We start from the raw sequence: 21731 nt of genomic DNA on the forward strand, positions 1-21731 counted from the left end.
TACAAAGAACAACCTGGATGAATGTTCTGTAAAGAAACTTGGGACAGTGTGTTATTACCTGGACTGATTACTGTAACTTCATCTACTACAATTTACCAAAAGTGTAACTTCAGAAATTACTAAACATAATAAACAGAAGAGCAAGACAAATAAAAGGTGTCCCACCCTGAGGAAGGATCACTCCTACACTAACTGATTTACACTGGCTGCTTATTAAAGTGAGGATCAAGTTTAAAATATATACAACAACCCATCAAATTATCAAAACCCGACGTCCAAAATATCTAAGAGAATTGCTACATATTGTGCAGCTAACAAATCGTGCTGACACGAGAATAGTTACAGATGGTTTAAAATTATTGGAACCTAGATATATGTCTACTGTAGGCTCTAGAGCCTTTAAATAAGTGACATTGAGAATAAACAATAAGCTCCCACTAGAAATCTGAAAGACTGAAGATATTAAGGCTTTCAAGAGGAAACTGAAGACTTCGATGTTGTTGATTTGACAATAAATGAGCAATAAGTGGTGTGAAATGTTGAATGCTTTGGAACGAACGTGATAAAATGACTGTAGGTCCCGTAAAGAGTAGGATTCCCCTGCTGTATAGGACCAGAAAAGCAGTCCTTCAAGTAAAGTGAAATAAAGTATATTGCTAAACAGCTCTAAAGCAAATACAATTACGTAGACAACATGAAATAACTAGGTCACTACGATAAACCTGTGTTCCTTGCTTCTCATCAAATTACTGTATATCTTAGAGACAAACACATTCATTCTGACAACTGAAAACCCAGTGGTAAAGAGCAACTTCAATTCAGACTCCTTTTTATCAGTATTTTCCATAAACTGCTTCCCATCTTTCCTACAACATATGTTCAAAACACCTCAATTCCCAGAAAATTTTCTGGACTTGATCCACATAGAGCAAAAGATTAGGAGGCATTGTTTGCTAGGCCTGTATTCAAATGAGAAGAATTTTGAAAAATTTAATCTATAATGTTTGTGTGGTGGGCAATCAAAATCTTAATAGCTTTCACCAAAGAGGTCCCATGAATCAATTTCTCTGGAAATGGTGAACTCTCTTAAGATTTGGGAGAGAGCTGGATGAAGTTCAATAGTATTATAAAACAATCCCTGCACTTCACTAAACCCAGAATTCTCAGTATGGCCAAAATTATGTGGCTCTTAACATTACTGACCCAAGTGAGAATTGTGGGTTTAGAGATATTCACGGATGAATTCCTGTCTAAAAATACTCTACAACAAGAAATTTACAGCTTACAGTAGTGAAGACTCTCACAGTACAAAAGTCAAAACCACAAAGTCCACCCTTTTTATATCTATAAATGGTGTAAATACATTAATGCAGGTCTGGTGGTTATGGTGACATGAGTAACATCCTGTAGCTTAGATTCCTAAGTTTTTGTTGTTATCATAAAGAGCATACTTAGATGAAACCTCTAAAATCTAAGGCAACTCTTCCACCTTCCCAAACAGTCACAGAGAGCTGGTTAACAAAAATTGGTTGTGAACATGTAAAGATATCAAAATATTATTATTTTAGTGGTAGAAATGTCCTTTTATGTCCAACAATCCTTTTCCTAAAGTTATGCTTTTATCAGGTTTCACAATATTATCAGTAAATAACAGATTCTAAAAGGGCGTACTGGAGGCTAGAGGGATCCGGTAACCTCCTTTGACTACTGGCAGTTTCCTTGGATCAGTACTAAGGCTCTCCAAAACATGATTAAGTGGGAAAGTTTTCATCTTACTGGTATTGCAAGGAAGGCACATCATAGTATTTTCCAATTAGATATTCGAGTCTGGTTGGCAATTCTTCTGTAACGTTTAAAAGCCCGGAATCCTGATATTCTACCACTGTTAAGAAAAGAACTTCTTAGGGACAATTCTAAGGCCGTCAAAGCTATTGACATAAAGGGAGAAACTTTGGTATCTTTACAAAGTTACCTCAAAGTATCACTTTGAATCCTGTTACCCACTTGAGCAATTACTTGATCAATTCTATTCATATACAAAACAGAACCAACATAGGGGAAGAAATCAGTGAATGCTTTTGCACCTCCTAGACTGTCCCATCCAGTACATACCTGTTCTCTTCTCTTAATCATAAAACACAACAGAACATTTTATGTAAAAAAAAGTTAGATAATCCAAAACCAAATTAAAATCCTGATAACCAGTAAATTTTTCTTCTATAATACTAGAAATAACAATTCGTTGATTCAATTCAAAATAAAATAGGAAAACCGAGGTGCATAAATCATCTCAGAAATAGCCATCTTCAAAGACTTGAAAGAATAAGCAACCTAAGACCTAACCTTAAGACACTTATTTGGATATTTTTCAGCAATAAGGTTTCATACAGACTGAAAAGAAGATACAGCATCATAGTCAGGCTTTTCCTGTGCTTTCTTCAAACTCACCTCCCTGTTCACAAGAATGTACCGTGACATTACTCCATGATGAGCTAGTGGCTGAGCTTACAAGCAAACAATGTACACTACCATGAAAAACATGTTGTAACCAATCAGCATTTGACAAAACTTTATAAAAAACATAATGCAACCCATCAGCATTTGCTAAATCTTTATTAAAAAAAAAACATTTTGCCCTAAAGGAATTGTACGACATGCCATGCCTTCAACATTTGAAATACGAGATAACTTTGGAGTGCTTACTTCGGTGAGTGGTGGGATATCAGCATCCGGGTTACTAACTCTGTCTTTTGTTTCACAATCTTGTTGTTTAAAAGAGCAGCTAGGATTGCAGGAAGGTGAGAGTTTCACAGAAGGGTCTAAAGTAATTAAAGAATTTTGAATCTATAGGATAGTATCTTGGATATGTAATGCGCTGAGCACCATCAAAATCCTTAATAAATTAATCACTAAAACCTCAAGATTTGACTTGAGAAGTCAGGTTAGGTCAGAATTACTGCCTTTAATTGAAAATTTTCTAGCCTTCTAAGATTTTAAGATTTCCCAAAAAAAAATCTAGTTGAGAGCTTCTGTCGCCTATCACTATCAAAACTTGATTTGTTAAATGCTGGCATGTCATTGCCATCATTCCTGCTTTAATTACCTGGCCTAGTTCTCTGCATTTTCCCCTGAACTAAAAGCACGTTTCCTTTTGCGATCTGAACTGTAAATTTGGTTGGCAACCATGGAAACATACTTTTCCATAAGAGGTACAGTGAGGCCTTCACACTTCTCACTATAGTTACTATATTTAAATTGCACTATTGTCCCAGACATGAGACACAAAGAAAATGTGGATTATAATCACCCAATAAAAGTTTCCTTGAACAATAAGCAGAGTAGTTACTAATAAATCCAGAATAAGACATAACCTACCACACTTAAAAAACTAAATCTGAAAAATCTGGAGTTTGGGGCTGTTGTCAAGCCAAAAGAGACACAGAGACTGAAAAAAAGACCATGGCATGCCCAAGTCATCTGTAATTACCATCAACAGCAACATTTTCTTATTACTTTACTAGAAGCATAAGCAGATTGAAAGTGAAAAAAATGGGACATTTTTTAGTTTTACGGATAAATATTGATAAAACAGCTTCCAGAAAGAATCAATACGAACATCAAGGGAGGCTCATAAAAATAAATAAAATCAATAATATACTGCAATTGTACTTTAACATTTGTTTACTCACACGTAAAGAGATTATAATTATTATTTTTTATTCAAAAAATTAGGAAAAAAAATATACTTTAGGGAACAAAGTACTGTACAACTAGCTTAAGAATGTAAACAGTGGCTCCTTACAATTATATTGCATATTAAAATGTTAAGGATTTGATAACATTTAAAACGTTTGGAGAAGACTAGAATGTATGCCAGATCTTTGCTGAGACAGCAACTATAACATTTCAAACACTTCCAGATGACTGAAATTACTACCAGATCTTTGCTCACAGTACATCTATAACGTTTAAAACGCTTCCAGATGAAAAATTTACAGACTGACCTTTGTCTAGAAAGTATCCACAACATTTAAAAAGCTTAAAGACTATAATTACTTCCAGATCTTAGCTCAGAAGGCATCTATTACATTTCAAATGCTTCCAGATTGTATTTTTTCTGACATTGGCATTTTCAAACACAATCCCCACATAAAATATAATACAAAAATGCATACCTGAAGCAGCTGCATCCACATTATGGATCAAACCATTTAAAATAAAGGAAAAATATTCAAAATGTATGAGTATACTCACTTGGAGCTTTTGGTTTTTCCTCATTTTCAAATTCAAGAGATTCAAGAATCGACATAATTTTCTCTTGGTCCATAAGAGGGACTGGAAGATTTTCGTTATCTTGACCTAACCTGAAATTTCAGATATCACATAATTTCATGTTAAAAAAAAGATAAAAAGACCAGAAACTTCTCAAACTTTATTTATTTTAGATCATATCTCATTTATAAACATTAATTCTTCAGCTCCATCTTATAAATCACTGATCAAATAAAAACCATAAAATAATTTTAACTTTAATATTACAAGCACACTATAAATTATTTCTTTATATATGTCACTTTATTCTTCAATATAATAAAGAATATGTATAGTAATAAGAAAAATACTTGCACATTAAACAAGGCTTTGTAAGTTACATTATATGGAACAGCATAGAAAATTACAGCTCTATAGGGAAGGAAGAGACACCTAACCCAAGTTACTTGAAATAGATTTTGTGGCTTAAGAGCAGACAAACTTGCTCTGCTATATTAGTCTCTTTGCTTTTGCATACTAAAATGCCCACTCCATATCACACATTACACCATAGCAAAAGCCAGAATCCAATACAAATAAGAGATGTGTGGCCATGGCTTTGCACTACACCAGCTTTATCATAAAATATAAAAAAAATATATCCCTAAAGAATCTGCAATTTCTAGGATAACATACATCTCAGAAATTGTTACCTATCTTTATGTGAAACAACTTGCTACAGTTTATTGACTTCCTAACATCCTAACACTACAAATTTTAAAAACAATTTGTATTTTTCCTAGCTATACATACCCAAGTACTTCATATGGGTTACTCCTAGTCTTGGTTTTTTTCTACAACAAAACAATCAAAGAAAATTGGTTTGATTGCATCATACTACAGTTGCTAAGCAACTACAGAGCATGGGGCACAGGGCACCTTCTCATGACACTCTTCACTCTCTCCTGGTCAAGACTTGGTAAGAATGGTAGAGATGATTTACAAAAGAACAAGGACAAAAGTAATAACAGCTGTTGGAGAAACAGAAACCTTTGAAGTTAGTGTTGGATTACATCATGGGTTAGCATTAGGCCCGTTTTTATTTGTGTTGGTCTTGGATGTGTTAAGTGAAGGAATCAGAAATGAAGCAGTGGGAATTGCTAAATGCAGATGATTTGGTGATTACTGTACTGCTGAAAATGAGGAAAAATTACAGAGTAGGGTGGTAGAGTGGCAGGAAACTTTGGAACGGGGTGGTTTGAGGGTGAATGTGGACAAGACCGAAGCCATGGTTAGCAGTAAGAAAGGTAGAGACAGGATAGCCATACATGAAAGTAGAGGAGCAGTTATAAAGTATGTAGAACAATTTAGATACTTGGGATCTACTATAAATCAGGAGGGAGGATGTGAGGGTGAAGTTGAGAATAATATAAAAGCAGTATGGGGAGAATGAAGAGAGGTAGCACCGGGGTATATACAGTAATAGAAAATGCCAATCAAGGTAAAGTCAAGATCTATAGCACAGTAATAAGACCAGTATTAATGTATGGATATTAAACTTGGGCTTTAAGATGAAAAGAGAGAGGAAAGCTTGAGATGACAGAGATGAGATACTTCCTCTCATAAGAGGAGGTCCCTTACTAAGCCTTTCAAATAAAATTCTTGGATTGTCAACAGTCCTGGTGAGAGATGGTGGACAGTGGGAAACCTGAAGCCTTTACTTACTCCCGAGGCACTAGAGATGTACTATCCAATTACTTTTAATACAGTACATGCTGTAGGTATGGTAGGAATTTTCCTGCTATTTTCTTGATGCTGATTTCAGAAGACAAGGATGGCCATGATTTAAATAGCAGCTTTAAGTACATGGCAGAATTGGGCTCTGCACTTCTGATATATAATGATATTCTTTGTACAGTGCTTGAGGTAATTATCAAATGACTTCCTTGTTGAATTATGTATTGGCTATAGTTCCAGCGACCACCAAGGAATTGGATGCCTTTAAGAATGGAATTTATACCAAAGTGAGAAAAGTTCTATTCCTTAGATCACTAGAATCATATACTGTACTCTGGAATTCTGAAATTCCTTCATTGACTTGACAACTGAAATTTTTGCCTGTAAGATTTTTAAAGGATTTGCCTTGATGATCCTTAATAGTGTTGATTATGTTAGATGTATAATATCCGATTTTCTTCAGGTGAAATCGAAAAGGCAGTTGGAACTTGATGTGGCGCAACCATCGCTATGGATAGCATTCACTTCGTCAACATTGATGGATGAAGGACATCATAACATTAATATTTCCAGCTTTTCAGATTTTGAAGTGATAAAGTCTCTCCCTTCTAATTAGGAGGTGGACGGCTACCATGGACCAAACACCTTCGCAACTGGTTTATCTGGTAACTCTATACAGGGTGAAACGTCCCTTAGCTTATCAATCCACTAGAATTAATTTCTATTTGTCAATCAATCTTGTACATTTAGCTACCCTACCTCCTACCTTCATAGAAATTTGGCCATTATGTGAGAGATGTAGCTGTCACAAAGAAAGGTTTTATATTATAAAACTGACTTTTCATATCATCCCATCAATCATATTAATTGTGTTTGCTTCCTGATGATTGTGGAGTGAATGCCTAATGTCATTATTTTGTTTATGCTTTTCAGTTTTTGCTAGCGAATAATGAAATTATGCAAAAGCTTCTCAATAGTGGAAGGACTAGATCCGATCCGTGCAGCTGCTCATTATTATTATCATTATTACTAGCCAAGCTACAACCCTTTGGAAAAGCAAGATGCTATAACCCCAAGGGCTCCAATAAGGAAAAATAGTCCAGTGAGGAAAGGAAATAAGGAAATAAATAAATGATGGGAACAAACTAACAATAAATCATTCTAAAAACAGTAACAACGTCAAAATAGATATGTCATATATAAACTATTAACAACGTCAAAAACAGGTATGTCATATATAAACTATAAAAAGACTCATGTCAGCCTGGTCAACATAAAAACATTTGCTCCAACTTTGAACTTTTGAAGTTCTACTGATTCAACTACCCAATTAGGAAGATCATTCCACAACTTGGTAACAGCTGGAATAAAACTTCTAGAATACTGTGTAGTATTGAGCCTCATGATGGAGAAGGCCTGGTTATTAGAATTAACTGCCTGCCTAGTATTACGAACAGGATAGTATTATCCAGGGAGATCTGAATGTAAAGGATGGTCAGAGTTATGAAAAATGTTATTTTCATTAGTAAAATAAATTTTTGAATATACTTACCCGATAATCATGTAGCTGTCAACTCCGTTGCCCGACAGAATTCTACGGGAGGGATACGCCAGCTATCACTATACTAGAAGGGGGTGTACTCACAAGCGCCACCTGTGGCCAGGTACTACAGTACTTGTTGTTGACGCCACCTCACTTTTTCCTCGGTCCACTGGTTCTCTATGGGGAGGAAGGGTGGGTCAATTAAATCATGATTATCGGGTAAGTATATTCAAAAATTTATTTTACTAATGAAAATAAAATTTTTCAATATTAAACTTACCCGATAATCATGTAGCTGATTCACACCCAGGGGGGTGGGTGAAAAACCAGTGTACAAGACTAAAGGATAGCTAAGTATCCCGTATTTCATATAATCAGTTATCCACAATAACAATGAAATAATAAGTACCTGGTAAGGAAGTCGACTTGAACCGTTACTCTGCCTTTAATAAGATCGTCTTCCTTACTGAGCGCAGCGTTCCTCTTGGAAGGCTGAATCAACTCAAAGGTGCTAAAGTATACAGGGCTGCAACCCATACTAAAGGACCTCATCACAACCTTTAACCTCGGCGCTTCTCAAGAAAGAATTGACCACCCGCCAAATCAACAAGGATGTGGAAGGCTTCTTAGCCGACCGTACAACCCATAAAAAGTATTCAAGAGAAAGGTTAAAAGGTTATGGGATTATGGGAATGTAGTGGCTGAGCCCTCGCCTACTACTGCATTCGTTGCTACGAATGGTCCCAGGGTGTAGCAGTACTCGTAAAGAGACTGGACATCTTTGAGATAGAATGATGCGAACACTGACTTGCTTCTCCAATAGGTTGCATCCATAACACTCTGCAGAGAATGGCTCTGTTTGAAGGCCACTGAAGTAGCCACAGCTCCCACTTCATGTGTCCTTACCTTCAGCAAAGCAAGGTCTTCTTCCTTCAGATGAGAATGTGTTTCTCTAATCAGAAGCCTGAATAGTAAGAAACTGAGTTCTTAGAACTTGGAAAAGAAGGTTTCTTGATAGCACACTATAAGGCTTCTGATTGTCCTTGTAAAGGTTAAGACCTTTTTAGATAGTACCTAAGAGCTCTAACTGGGCAAAGTACTCTCTCCAGTTCATTCCCCACCAAGTTGGACAGGCTTGGGATCTCGAACGACTTAGGCCAAGGACGTGAAGGAAGCTCGTTTAGCAAAAACCGAGCTGCAGGGAACATGTAGCCGTTTCAGATGTGAAAACAATGATCCTGCTGAAGGCGTGGATCTCACTTACTCTTTTAGCTGTTGTCAAGCACACGAGGAAAAGTTTTTAATGTGAGGTCCTAAAAAGAGGCTGATTGGAGAGGTTCAAATCTTGATGACATAAGGAACCTTAGGACCACGTCTAGATTCCAGCCTGGAGTGGACAACCGACGTTCCTTTGAGGTCTCAAAAGACCTAGGGAGGTCCTGTAGATCTTTGTTGGTGGAAAGATCCAAGCCTCTGTGGCGGAAAACCGCTGCCAACATACTTCTGTAACCCTTGATCGTAGGAGCTGAAAGGGATCTTACTTTCCTTAGATATAACAGGAAGTCAGCAATCTGGGTTACAGTGGTACTGGTTGAGGAAACTGCATTGGTCTTGTACCAGCTACGGAAGACTTCCCCTTGAGACTGATAGATTCTGAGAGTGGATGTTCTCCTTGCTTTGGCAATCGCTCTGGCTGCCTCCTTCGAAAAGCCCCTAGCTCTTGAGAGTCTTTCGAAAGTCTGAAGGCAGTCAGACGAAGAGCGTGGAGGTTCGGGTGTACCTTCTTTACGTGAGGTAGACGTAGAAGGTTCACTCCTAGAGGAAGAGTCCTGGGAATGTCGACCAGCCATTGCAGTACCTCTAAGAACCATTCTCTCGCGGGCCAGAGCGGAGCCAACCAACGTCAGCCGTGTCCCTTTGCGAGAGGAGAACTTCTGAAGTACCCTGTTGACAATTTTGAACGGCGGGAATGCATACAGGTCGAGATGGAACCAATCCAGCAGAAAAGCATCCACGTGAACTGCTGCTGGGTCTGGAATCGGAGAACAATACAATAGGAGTCTCTAGGTTATCGAGGTAGCGAACAGATCTATGGTTGGCTGACCCCACAGGGCCCAAAGTCTGCTGCAAACATTCTTGTGAAGGGTCCACTCTGTGGGGATGACCTGACCCTTCCGGCTGAGGTGATCTGCCATGACATTCATACCGCCCTGAATGAACCTCGTTACCAGCGTGAGCTTTCGATCTTTAGACCAGAAGAGGAGGTCCCTTGCGATCTAGAACAACTTCACGAAAGAGTCCCTCCCTGCTTGAAGGTGTAAGCCAGGGCTGTGGTGTTGTCAGAGTCCACCTCCACCACTTTGTTAAGCTGGAGGGACTTGAAGTTTATCAAGGCCAGAAGAACCGCCAACAACTCCTGCAATTGATGTGAAGTGTCCTTTGCTCCTGATTCCATGTTCTCGATCATTCCTGTCCGTCCAAAGTCGCACCCCAGCCCGTGTCTGATGTGTCCGAGAGGAGACGGCGGTCAGGTTTCTGAACAGCCAAAGGTAGACTTCCTTGAGAAGAAAGCTGTTCTTACACCACGCGAGAGAAGAACTCCTCTCTTCGGAAACAGGAACTGAGACCGTCTCTAGCGTCATGTCCTTTATCCAGTGAGCAGCTAGATGATACTGAAGGGGGGGAGGTGGATTCTCCCTAACACGATGAACAGGGCCAGCGATGAAAGTGTCCCTGTTAGACTCATCCACTACCTGACTGAGCATCGGTTCCTTCTCAGCATGCTCTGGATGCATTCTAGGGCTTGGAAGATCCTTGGGGCCGACGGAAAAGCCCGAAAAGCTCGACTCTGAAGATCCATACCCAGGGAGACAATGGTCTGGGATGGGATGAGCTGAGACTCCTCAAAATTGACCAGGAGGCCCAGTTCCTTGGTCAGATCCATAGTCCATCTGAGAATCTCCAGACAGCGACGAATTGTGGGAGCTCTTAAAAGCCAGTCGTCTGACGGAGCCGGACACAAGATCATGGTACTGCTGCACAGTCTGTGAACTGTCAACCATGGGGAAGCGAGGAAGTACAGTGACAACCCGAAGCTGTCTAGACTGTCTGGGTCGTACAGACAACTCCTTATCGGGTTGCTGAGGTTGCCGCACTGCGTCACAACAAGTCACTTCTGCTGGTTGTTGAACGTCTTCCCAGTGACACACTGACTCCGTAAACAAAAAATCCTTTAACAAGGACTAAGCTTGGACTGCATGTCTTGCAACACAGCTCAAGGTCTATGGGAGCAGGTGTGGTAACAGACGGGGTTAGTGACTGAAGTGGAACCATTACCTTCCCTGGAAGCATGTTATGCTTAAATAAAAGTCCATAGGAGGCTACGCAGCTAAAGGCTCCTCTCCAAAAGACAGAGTCCTCAAGGGAATATCAGAAGGAGGGAGAAAAGCACTTTCTCATCTACAGGGACCATATCCGAGAAAAGTTAAGTTCTCTCAGTGAGGGTTTCAATGGTGCAAAAGCAGCAGACTAGAAGGCAACATAATGAAACCGCTTGACAGTCTAGTGAGTTGGCAACAACCAAAGATGTATGACTGAGAAGCATGCGGTAAGGTATGCAGAGCATGTTGTATGCAGAGCATGCTGTATGCAGAGCATGCTGTATGTAGAGCATGTTGTATGCAGAGCATGCTGTATGCAGAGCATGTTGTATGCAGAGCATGCTGAATGCAGAGCATGCTGTATGCAGAGCATGTTGTATGCAGAGCATGCTGTATGTAGAGCATGTTGTATGCAGAGCATGCTGAATGCAGAGCATGCTGTATGCAGAGCATGTTGTATGCAGAGCATGCTGTATGCAGAGCATGCTGTATGCAGAGCATGCTGTATGTAGAGCATGCTGTAAGGTAAGCAGAGCGTGTTGCATGGCGTTTAACATTTCTCAGAAATTCCATGACCAGTGCTAGAGTGCTTCATGCATGCTTGCATGGGGTTTTAATATCAACATAATATTTACCTTACATTCATAACTCATGATTCATTTTTGTTTTGAAGATATTTTTGCCATATTTTGCGATATTGTTAAAAATATATTGCAAGGAATACATATATATTTTTATATAAGTAAGACAAATAACCTCCATTATCATAATGTTTGTGTAGGCATACATGTATATGATTACAAATGCAAGTTATGAAAGTAATGAGGTGTTATTATTGTCATTTGTTATTTCTCAAGTTGAGGAGAAAGTGGCAGATGCATGCGTTGAGGTGGCTGACTCATAGCATGAGGTTGCTGCCTCAAGAGTTGCGCTTGCTGTAAGGGTTGCGGATGCGCAGTAGCAGGTTCCTGAGGAACGAGTTAAGGTTCCTGAGGTGTGAGCTGCGAGAGTTGAGATAGCGGCTGCGCAGAACGCAGTTCTTGTCTCGCGAGTTGAGGTTCCTGAGGAGCTAGCCTAAGCTGCAGCGAGTGCTGAGGTGGCTGCCTCATTGATGGAAGAGGTTGTCGTACCTCAAGAGATTGTTGCCTCGCTGGTGGAACCGCAAGCGGAAGCGGAGGAAGTAAGGCATAAGACTCCTGCTCCCATTGCTGAGGTTGCCTTAAGGAAGGTTAAGGTTGCTGCACAACGCTGGTAACTGGCAACTCAGAACGCGGTAAGGTAGCCTGAGGAACCTCAACTTCGTACGCCTGGCAGACTGGACTGCGGTGAGGCGGAGCTCTCGCAGGAGGAGGCGGAGGTTGCTGCACACCGCTGGTAACTGGCAACTCAGAACGCGGTAAGGTAGCCTGAGGAACCTCAACTTCGTACGCCTGGCAGACTGGACTGCGGAGAGGCGGAGCGTTCGCAGGAGGAGGTGTAACCTTCTCAGCCTGAAACTCACGCATTAAGACCCCAAGCTGCGACTGCATGGACTGCAGCAAAGTCGTCTTGGGATCAACAGACGATAAGGTCTGTTGTGGCATCGCCTTACCTCTCTTAGGAGGTGTGCAGTCACCTGAGACTGAGGAGAGTCAGAGCTAACCCAATGACTGCATCCGGGTTGTTGAACTCTAACTTCGTACGTCTGGCATAGGTCTGGACTTTACGTTTAAGAGGTCTTGAGACCTGAGACCAGCGTTTTCTCCCCGAAATTTCTTCTGCAGACGAGCAAAATAAGGGCTCAATCGTCTGCGGGTGGGAGTGACGGTCTCTTAAGACACGCCCGCAACCACCGAGGATACTTCTGTGCGCCGAACAAGGCCTGCCGAACCCTTTTGCCCTTCGACATTGCTTCTCCCCTGGGCTTGGGAGCTTGCAAGAGGTCCCGGACTGGGAGGACGACTGGCACGCACAGAAGTACCCTCACGCACAACACTGACACACTTTGCGCTAATCACTTATCACTTTTGATTTTCTGTTTGCACTTATTTCACTGAACTCGAAACTTTAAGTGGTTTGTACCTGAAACACGCAATTCTATCCTTTCTCAAAAGTTAGTAATTGCGAAAACAGAATTACAATGTAACAGAAAAATCTAATGAAAGATAAATAATTCAGTGGCTGGAAAGAGACTAAACACTAGATCAAGTAAACTACGTTTAAAATCTCTCACCGCATAAAGCTTGAGAACAAGAAAAACTCTAGAAACGTTTACCTTCTTCCCCTAAAGAGACTAGGGAGAAGAGCAAAAACGATAACAACGTTACTCGCTTGAACGAAAAGTTTATCCTCCTCTTTCTCCCTCCGTCTCTATCTCTCTCTCTCTCTCTCTCTCTCTTGACTTAGAACCTGAGAGAAGAGCCCAATCATATATATCGTTAAAACATATTATTGTTAAAGGAAAATATTTCCCAAAATGAAAAGTTCCTTTGTAGAATTAAAACCATTAAGTTAAGAAAGAATGAACAAAACGCTAGACACGGTTACTCTTACTGCAACGTGACACCGTGAAAAATCTCTCTCTATCGTAACGATAGAGCGCAAGTTGAACGTTCTGAAACGTCAACAACTGTAGAGACAAAACAAAACGTTAGTTCAACTTTGAAAACAGTACGAGACTATCAAAGAAATTCTTTCAAAAACATTAAAATAGCATAATATGTTAACAGGTAAAACCGAAATGACGGGCTCAATGTTAATTAACTTCGGTACAAGAAAAGACCGCCTACCATTAGGAAAGGTCGAATATAAACAAATATAAAAATTAATTTTAATAATTTTATAATAAAAGGAAGTTAATCGAAGAGGCCTATAAAAGGCGGAGAGATATAAAATAAATCTATAACTTTTGTTAAGCAAAATTAAGAAAGAGAGTCTATACTCTCTTAGACACCAACACTTCCGTCTAAGGGAAGGGTCGGCCATTAAAAGGAGAAAGAGAGTTCATACTCTCTTCGTCACCATAATTAAATTAATTCCAAAAGCTAACTAAGCTAATATAGAAGTTTCTAGTATAGCGAATAGCTGCAAATTTTAGAGAAATACTTCACCAAACCGTGAACAATACTCCAAAATCATAAGCGTATCCAAGAACGTCTTGCCGGAAGCACGACAGAGGAAAAAGTGAGGTGGCGTCAACAACAAGTACTGTAGTACCTGGCCACAGGTGGCGCTTGTGAGTACACCCCCTTCTAGTATAGTGATAGCTGGCGTATCCCTCCCGTAGAATTCTGTCGGGCAACGGAGTTGACAGCTACATGATTATCGGGTAAGTTTAATATTGAAAAATCTTATGCAACATGCATAATGAACCAATTGAACGACGGTGCCAAAGATTAATATCTAGATCAGGAATAAGAAATTTAATAAACCGTAAGTTTCTGTCCAACAAATTAAGGTGAGAATCAGCAGCTGAAGACCAGACAGGAAAATAATACTCAAAACAAGGTAGAATGAAAGAATTAAAACACTTTTTCAGAATAGATTGATCACCGAAAATCTTAAAAGACTTTCTCAATAAGCCAATTTTTTGTGCAATTGAAGAAGACACAGACCTAATGGGTTTCTCAAAAGTAAATTTGCTGTCGAGAATCACACCTAAAATTTTAAATGAGTTTTACAAATTTAAAGAAACATTATCAATACTGTGATCTGGATGTTGAGGAGCCAGCGTCCTTGACCTACTTACAATCCTACTTTGAGTTTTGTTAGGATTCAACTTCATACCCCATAATTTGCACCATGCACTAATTTAGCTAAATCTCTATTAAGGGATCCACCAACCCTAGATCTACATTCAGGGGATGGAATTGATGCAAAGAGAGTAGCATCATCTGCATATGCAACAAGCTAGTTTTCTAGGCCAAACCACATGTCATGTGTATATAGTATGAAAAGTAATGGGCCAAGAACACTACCCTGTGGAACACCGGATATCACATTCCTATACTCACTATGGAGCGCATCAACAACAACTCTTTAAGATCTATTACTTAAGAAATCAATAATAATGCTAAGAAACAACCCACCCACTCCCAACTGTTTCAGTTTGAAAACAAGGGCCTCATGATTAACACGGTCAAAGGCAGCACTAAAATCAAGGCCAATCATACGAACTTCCTGACCACAATCAAGGGATTTCTGTACAGCATTGGAGATTGTAAGAAGGACATCACATGCTCCAAGGCCTTTACGAAAACTAAATTGCCAACTAGGGAATAGATGATTACCTTCAGCAAACCTATTAAGACGTTTTGCCCGAAGACGTTCAAAAACTTTAGATAATATGGGAGTTATGGAAATTGGGCAGTAATCAGTGGGACTTGAGCTACCACAAACACATAGAGGAGTAACATTACCAATTCTCCAAGTGCTAAAAGCTCCTCTTCTTGCTAACTTGTGGAAAATAACAGATAACTTTGGAGCTAAGAAATCTGCTGTCTTTATAAAAAACAAAGGAAAAATACCATTTGGGTCTACACCTCCATAAGCATCAAGGTCCATCAACAGAGCTTTAATTTCATGAGATCGAAAAGCTAAACTAGTTAGTTTAGCCTCAGGAAAACAGGAATGAGGAAGTTCAAGTTTTTCATTAATCTGTTTACTGTCAAAAACATCAGCCAAAAGGGTTGCCTTTTCCTTTGGACAGTGAGTGACTGAGCCATCTGGTTTAAGTAAAGGAGGAACTGTTGCATCAACACCCAAGAGTGCAGATTTAAGGGTAGACCACCATTTATGTTCTTGAGTTGTACCAGAAAGGGTTTCTTTTATGGTTAAATTGTATTTCTTTTCAGTTGAGGCATAAACTCTCTGAGCAAAAGCTCGAAGCTGAGTATAGTTATTCCAGGTCAAATCTGATCTGTGACCATTCCAAAGATGATAGGCCTCCAAATAAGCACGTCTACAATCATCATTGAACCACGGTTTGTCCTTCACTCGGTACCTTAGCACACGAGAAGGGATACGCTTATCAATTATGTTGACTAGATTCTCATTCAACGGGACAACAGGATCTACACTACTATATAATTGTGACCAATTCAAGCACAAAAGATCATGCAAAATCCCATTCCAGTCTGCTTGGGATTTCATATAAATTTTACAAGAGTATTGATATATCAGGGACAGGCTGCTCAGTCTTCACTACTAATGAAATCAAGGCATGATCAGATGTCCCGACTGGAGAACCAACCTTACTACTTATGACGCCAGGGAAGTCAGTGTATACGAGGTCCAAGCAATTACCAGACCTGTGAGTAGCTTCATTTATGATTTGCTCACAGCCTGATTCAGAGGCAAAGTCTAAAGCTCTTAAGCCATGGCGATCGGTAGGAGAGAGAGAACTTAACCACTCCCTATGGTGAGCATTAAAATCACCAACAAAGACAAAAGAAGCCTTTCTATCATCTTGTATCTTGGCCATAATGGTAAGAAGACAATCGAAGATAGAATCATCCATGTCTGGATTCCAGTAGATCGAACACAAATAAAAGTTGTTATGCCTGCCACAAACTTTTATTACCTGAATCTCATGACATCCCTATTGATAGCAGGACTTATGAGAAGCAGGGTACTCGGTCCTAGTATATGCCGCCATTCCCCTGGCCCTAGGGATGGCATCACGTTTCAACATTATTGGCTTCTTAAAACCAGTTATAAGGAGCTCAGATGAGTGCCTCATATTAGAAACCAAAGTTTCTGAGCACAAAAGAATATCATACTGTCTGGACGCAACAGTAAGGTCTTGGATATTTGCATGAAGACCACGAATGTTGCAATACAGAAGACGACACTGACGAAATCTAGGACGTACTGGTCCCGGATTTCACTCAATGTCTCCAGACAGCATAAGAATTAATAGAAATAAAAAAAGAGACATCATACTTAAAATGTTATTTTTATTAATAAAATAAATTTTTGAATATACTTACCCGGTGATTATATAGGCTGCAACTCTGTTGCTCGACAGAAAACTCTACGTTCAAAATACGCCAGCGATCGCTATGCAGGTAGGGGGTGTATATCAACAGCGCCATCTGTCTAGCAGGTACTCAGTACTCAATGTAAACACAGAACCAATTTTCTCCTCGGTCCACTGGGTCTCTATTGGGGAGGAAGGGAGGGTCCTTTAATATATAATCACCGGGTAAGTATATTCAAAAATTTATTTTATTAATAAAAATAACATTTTTCAATATTAAACTTAGCCGGTGATTATATAGGCTGATTCACACCCAGGGGGGTGGGTAGAGACCAGCATTACTTGTTTACATTATTATGAGCTAAGTATTTTGTATTTCATTTTAGCAGTTATTCAAAATAACAAACAAGATAAATAAGTACCTGGTAAGGAAGTCGACTTGAACAATTACTCTGCCTTTTTAAGTACGTCTTCCTTACGGAGCCTCGCGATCCTCTTAGGATGCTGAGCGACCCCTAGGATCTGAAGTATCAAGGGTTGCAACACATACAACAGGACCTCATCAAAACCTCTAATCCAGGCGCTTCTCAAGAAATGACTTTGACCACCCGCCAAATCAAGTAGGATGCGAAAGGCTTCTTAGCCTTCCGGACAACCCAAAAACAATAATAAAACATTTCAAGAGAAAGATTAAAAAGGTTATGGAATTAGGGAATTGTAGTGGTTGAGCCCTCACCCACTACTGCACTCGTTGCTACGAATGGTCCCAGAGTGTAGCAGTTCTCGTAAAGAGACTGGACATTCTTAAGATAAAAAGACGCGAACACTGACTTGCTTTTCCAATAGGTTGCGTCGATTATACTTTGCAGAGATCTATTTTGTTTAAAGGCCACGGAAGTTGCGACAGCTCTAACTTCGTGTGTCCTTACCTTCAGCAAAGCTTGGTCTTCCTCATTCAGATGTGAATGAGCTTCTCGTATTAAGAGTCTGATAAAATAGGATAAAGCATTCTTTGACATAGGCAAAGATGGTTTCTTAACTGAACACCATAAAGCTTCAGACGGGCCTCGTAAAGGTTTTTAAATAGAACTTAAGAGCTCTTACAGGACATAAGACTCTTTCTAGTTCATTACCAACCATACGATAAGGTTGGAATATCGAACGATATTGGCCAAGGCTGAGAAGGCAGCTCGTGTTTGGCTAGAAAACCAAGTTGTAGAACATGTAGCCGTTTCGGATGAGAATCCGATGTTCTTGCTGAAGGCATGAATCTCACTGACTCTTTTAGCTGTGGCTAAGCATACCAGGAAAAGAGTCTTTATGGTGAGATCTTTCAGGGAGGCTGATTGTAGCGGTTCGAACCTGTCTGACATAAGGAATCTTAGTACCACGTCTAAATTCCAACCAGGTGTAACCAAACGATGTCCTTCGTGGTCTCAAAAGACTTAAGGAGGTCCTGTAGATCTTTATTGTTGGAAAGATCTAAGCCTCTGTGACGGAAGACTGATGCCAACATGCTTCTGTAACCCTTGATAGTGGGAGCTGAAAGAGATCGTTCTTTCCTCAGATATAAGAGGAAGTCAGCTATTTGAGTTACAGAGGTACTGGTCGAGGATACGAATACTGACTTGCACCAGTTTCGGAAGATTTCCCACTTCGGTTGGTAGACTCTAAGGGTGGATGTTCTCCTTGCTCTAGCAATCGCTCTGGTTGCCTCCTTCGAAAAGCCTCTAGCTCTCGAGAGTCTTTCGATAGTCTGAAGGCAGTCAGACGAAGAGCGTGGAGGCCTTGGTGTACCTTCTTTACGCGTGGCTGACGTAGAAGGTCCACCCTTAGGGGAAGTGTTCTGGGAACGTCTACTAGCCATCGAAGTACCTCGGTGAACCATTCTCTCGCGGGCCAGAGGGAAGCAACTAGCGTCAACCTAGTCCCTTCGTGAGAGGCGAACTTCTGCAGTACCTTGTTGACAATCTTGAACGGAGGGAATGCATATAGATCTAGATGTGACCAATCTAGTAGAAAGGCATCTATATGAACTGCTGCTGGGTCCGGGATTGGTGAGCAAAATATTGGGAGCCTCTTGGTCATCGAGGTTGCGAAGAGATCTATGGTTGGCTGGCCCCAGGTGGCCCAAAGTCTCTAGCATACATCCTTGTGGAGGGTCCATTCTGTTGGAATTATTTGTCCCTTCCGACTGAGACAATCTGCCATGACATTCAAGTTGCCTTGGATGAACCTCGTTACTAGTGATATGTCTAGACCTTTTGACCAGGTGAGGAGGTCCCTTGCGATCTCGTACAATGTCAGAGAGTAGGTCCCTCCTTGCTTGGAGATGTACTCCAAAGCCGTGGTGTTGTCCGAGTTCACCTCCACCACTTTGCCTTGAAGGAGAGACCTGAAGCTTTTCCAGGTCAGACTTACTGCCAGTAGCTCCTTGCAGTTGAAATGCATTGTCCTTTGACTCAAGTTCCATAATCCCGAGCATTCCCGACCGTCTAATGTCGCACCCCAGCCTACGTCCGTTGCGTCCGAGAAGAGAACGTGGTTGGGAGTCTGAACAGTCAGGGGAAGACCCTCTCTAAGGTTGATATAGTCCTTTCACCAAGTCAGACAAGACTTTATCTTTCTGGAAACCGGGATCGAGACCACTTCTAGCGTCTTGTCCTTTTTCCAGTGAAAAGCTAGATGGTATAGAAGAGGACGGAGGTGTAGTCTTCCTAGTGACACAAATTGATCCACGGATGACAGTGTCCCTACCAGACTCATCCACAGCCTGACTGGGCAGCGTTCCTTCTTCAGCATCTTCTGGATGGATAGCAGGGCTGGGGGCTGATCGTCTTGTTCAGCAACGTCCTCATCAGAGGGTTCCTCATCCGAAACTGATGAGGAAACGGCAACGGAGTGGGCAACGTCTGACTCGCTGAATCCGGTCGCACTGGTGGATGCGTGACGGAGCCGGACGCAATATCATGGAACTGCTGCACAGTCTGTGAACTGTCAACAACCATGGGTGCGCGAGGAAGTACAGCGTCAACCCGAAACTGTCTAGACTGTCTGGGTTGTGCAGTCAACACCCTACCGGGTTGCTGAGGTTGACGCACTGCGTCACAACAAGTCACCTCTGCTGGTTGTTGAACGTCCTGAACGTCAACAACCACCTCCGAGCGTCGCTTAACGTCAAGGTGCGACTGGCAACCCACACTGGGTCGCATCGGTGGAGGAACCACCTCAACTGGCAGATGCGAGTAGGTTACCTCAGCGTCAACAGGGCGCACAACCGACCGGTTGGAAGGTTGTTGGCCAGAAGGAGGAACCACCTCAACTGGCAGACGCGAGTAGGTTACCTCAGCGTCAACAGGGCGCACAACCAACCGGTTGGAAGGTTGTTGGCCAGAAGGTTCTTCTCCGCATTTAAGTCCTCTATCAAGGACGCAAGCTTGGACTGCATGTCTTGCAGCAAAGCCCTAGGGTCTACGGGAGCAGGTGTGGCAACAGACGGGGTTAGCGACTGAGGCGGAACCATTTACCATCCCTGAAAGCCTTGTTATGTGTGACATAATAGTACAGCAAAACTTCAAAGGCTCGACAAAAGTTGAGAAGTTGACCTGTAAACAACTTGGAGCGTCTCCTGGCTAGGCGCCAGGGCGAGTCTACCAGAATTGAGAAGTCTATCTGGGCAGAGGCATGAACTCCCAAGCCGAGAACTTCTCTCGTGTCCTATCAGACTCTCGCTCTATAAGCCAGTTTAAAAGAAGGGAAATCAAAGGCTGAATCCCTAAAACTCCTCCTGGTGCAAAAACCAGTCGCCTAGCCAACGTAACGCTCTCTAGGAGAGCGAGAGAGCACAACGGCTTCGAAGTAGCTAGGCCTAGTGTAAGTTCTGACGTTTAGGCGAACGAGGAGCAGCAGTTACAAGATCCGGACGAAGATCCTTAAAAAATCATCATGATTTAATTAAAGTCCATAGGAGGCTAAGCAGCTTAAGGCTCCTCTCCAAATGACAGAGTCCTCAAGGGAATATCAGTAGGAGGGAGAACAGCACTTTCTCAGCTACAGGAACCTTGTCCGATAAAAGCTAGGTTACCTCAGTGAGTCTCTCACTGGTGCATTAGTAGCAGACCAGAAGGCAACGTCATGTAACTGCTTGACAGTCTGTGAACTGTCAACAACTGAACTGTCAACCACAACAGGTGCGTGAGGACATACAGTGTTCACTCGAGACTGCTTTGACTGTCTATACTGAGCAGTCAAAACAACTCTAGAATGCGGAGGTTGACGCACCGCGTCAAAACAAAACAACTTAGACTGTTGTTGTACCTCGCGAACGTCAACGGAAGGTTCCGTGCGTTACTGAACGTCAACATGCGGCTGGCAGGGTACACTGGAACGCATGGGTGGCGGGACTCTCTCAGCTGGAGTGCGGCAGAAGGTCGCCTCAGCGTCCAGAGGACGCACAACCGTGGTTGGTTGTAGGCTAGAGGTTGGTGCAGTGTCAACCTTCTCCGCACGAAAGTCCCGCATCAATGACGTTAACTGAGACTGCATGGTCTGCAGCAAAGACCACTTAGGGTCTACAGGAGCAGGTGCGGCAACAGACGGTGTGACTGCCTGATGCGGTACCGCTTTGCCTCTCTTAGGAGGTGAGCAGTCGTCGGAAGACTGCAGCGAGTCCGAACTGACCCAGTGGCTACAACTGGGCTGTTGGACTTGCGCGGAAGGGACCGACTTGCGCTTAATAAGCTGCGAGACCTTGGTCCATGGTTTCTTACGAGAACCCTCTTCCGCAGACGAGAAATAAATGGGCTCTCTCGTCTTTCTGTGGGTGGGGCGATCTTGGGTAGATACGCCCGAAACCACGGAG

General features: G+C 41.6%; 1 protein-coding gene across 1 annotated transcript in view; it reads right to left on the minus strand.

Annotated features, from left to right (window-relative positions):
* Positions 1-21731, minus strand: part of LOC137621467 (neugrin) — an 81549-nt gene that overhangs the window by 5536 nt on the left and 54282 nt on the right. The window contains exon 6 of the mRNA XM_068351795.1: positions 4255-4364. Within this exon, the coding sequence (XP_068207896.1) occupies positions 4255-4364 (110 nt within the window). The remainder of the gene's footprint in view (positions 1-4254; positions 4365-21731) is intronic.

The sequence above is a fragment of the Palaemon carinicauda genome, chromosome 28 (assembly GCF_036898095.1).
Source record: "Palaemon carinicauda isolate YSFRI2023 chromosome 28, ASM3689809v2, whole genome shotgun sequence".
Classification (NCBI taxonomy): domain Eukaryota; kingdom Metazoa; phylum Arthropoda; class Malacostraca; order Decapoda; family Palaemonidae; genus Palaemon; species Palaemon carinicauda.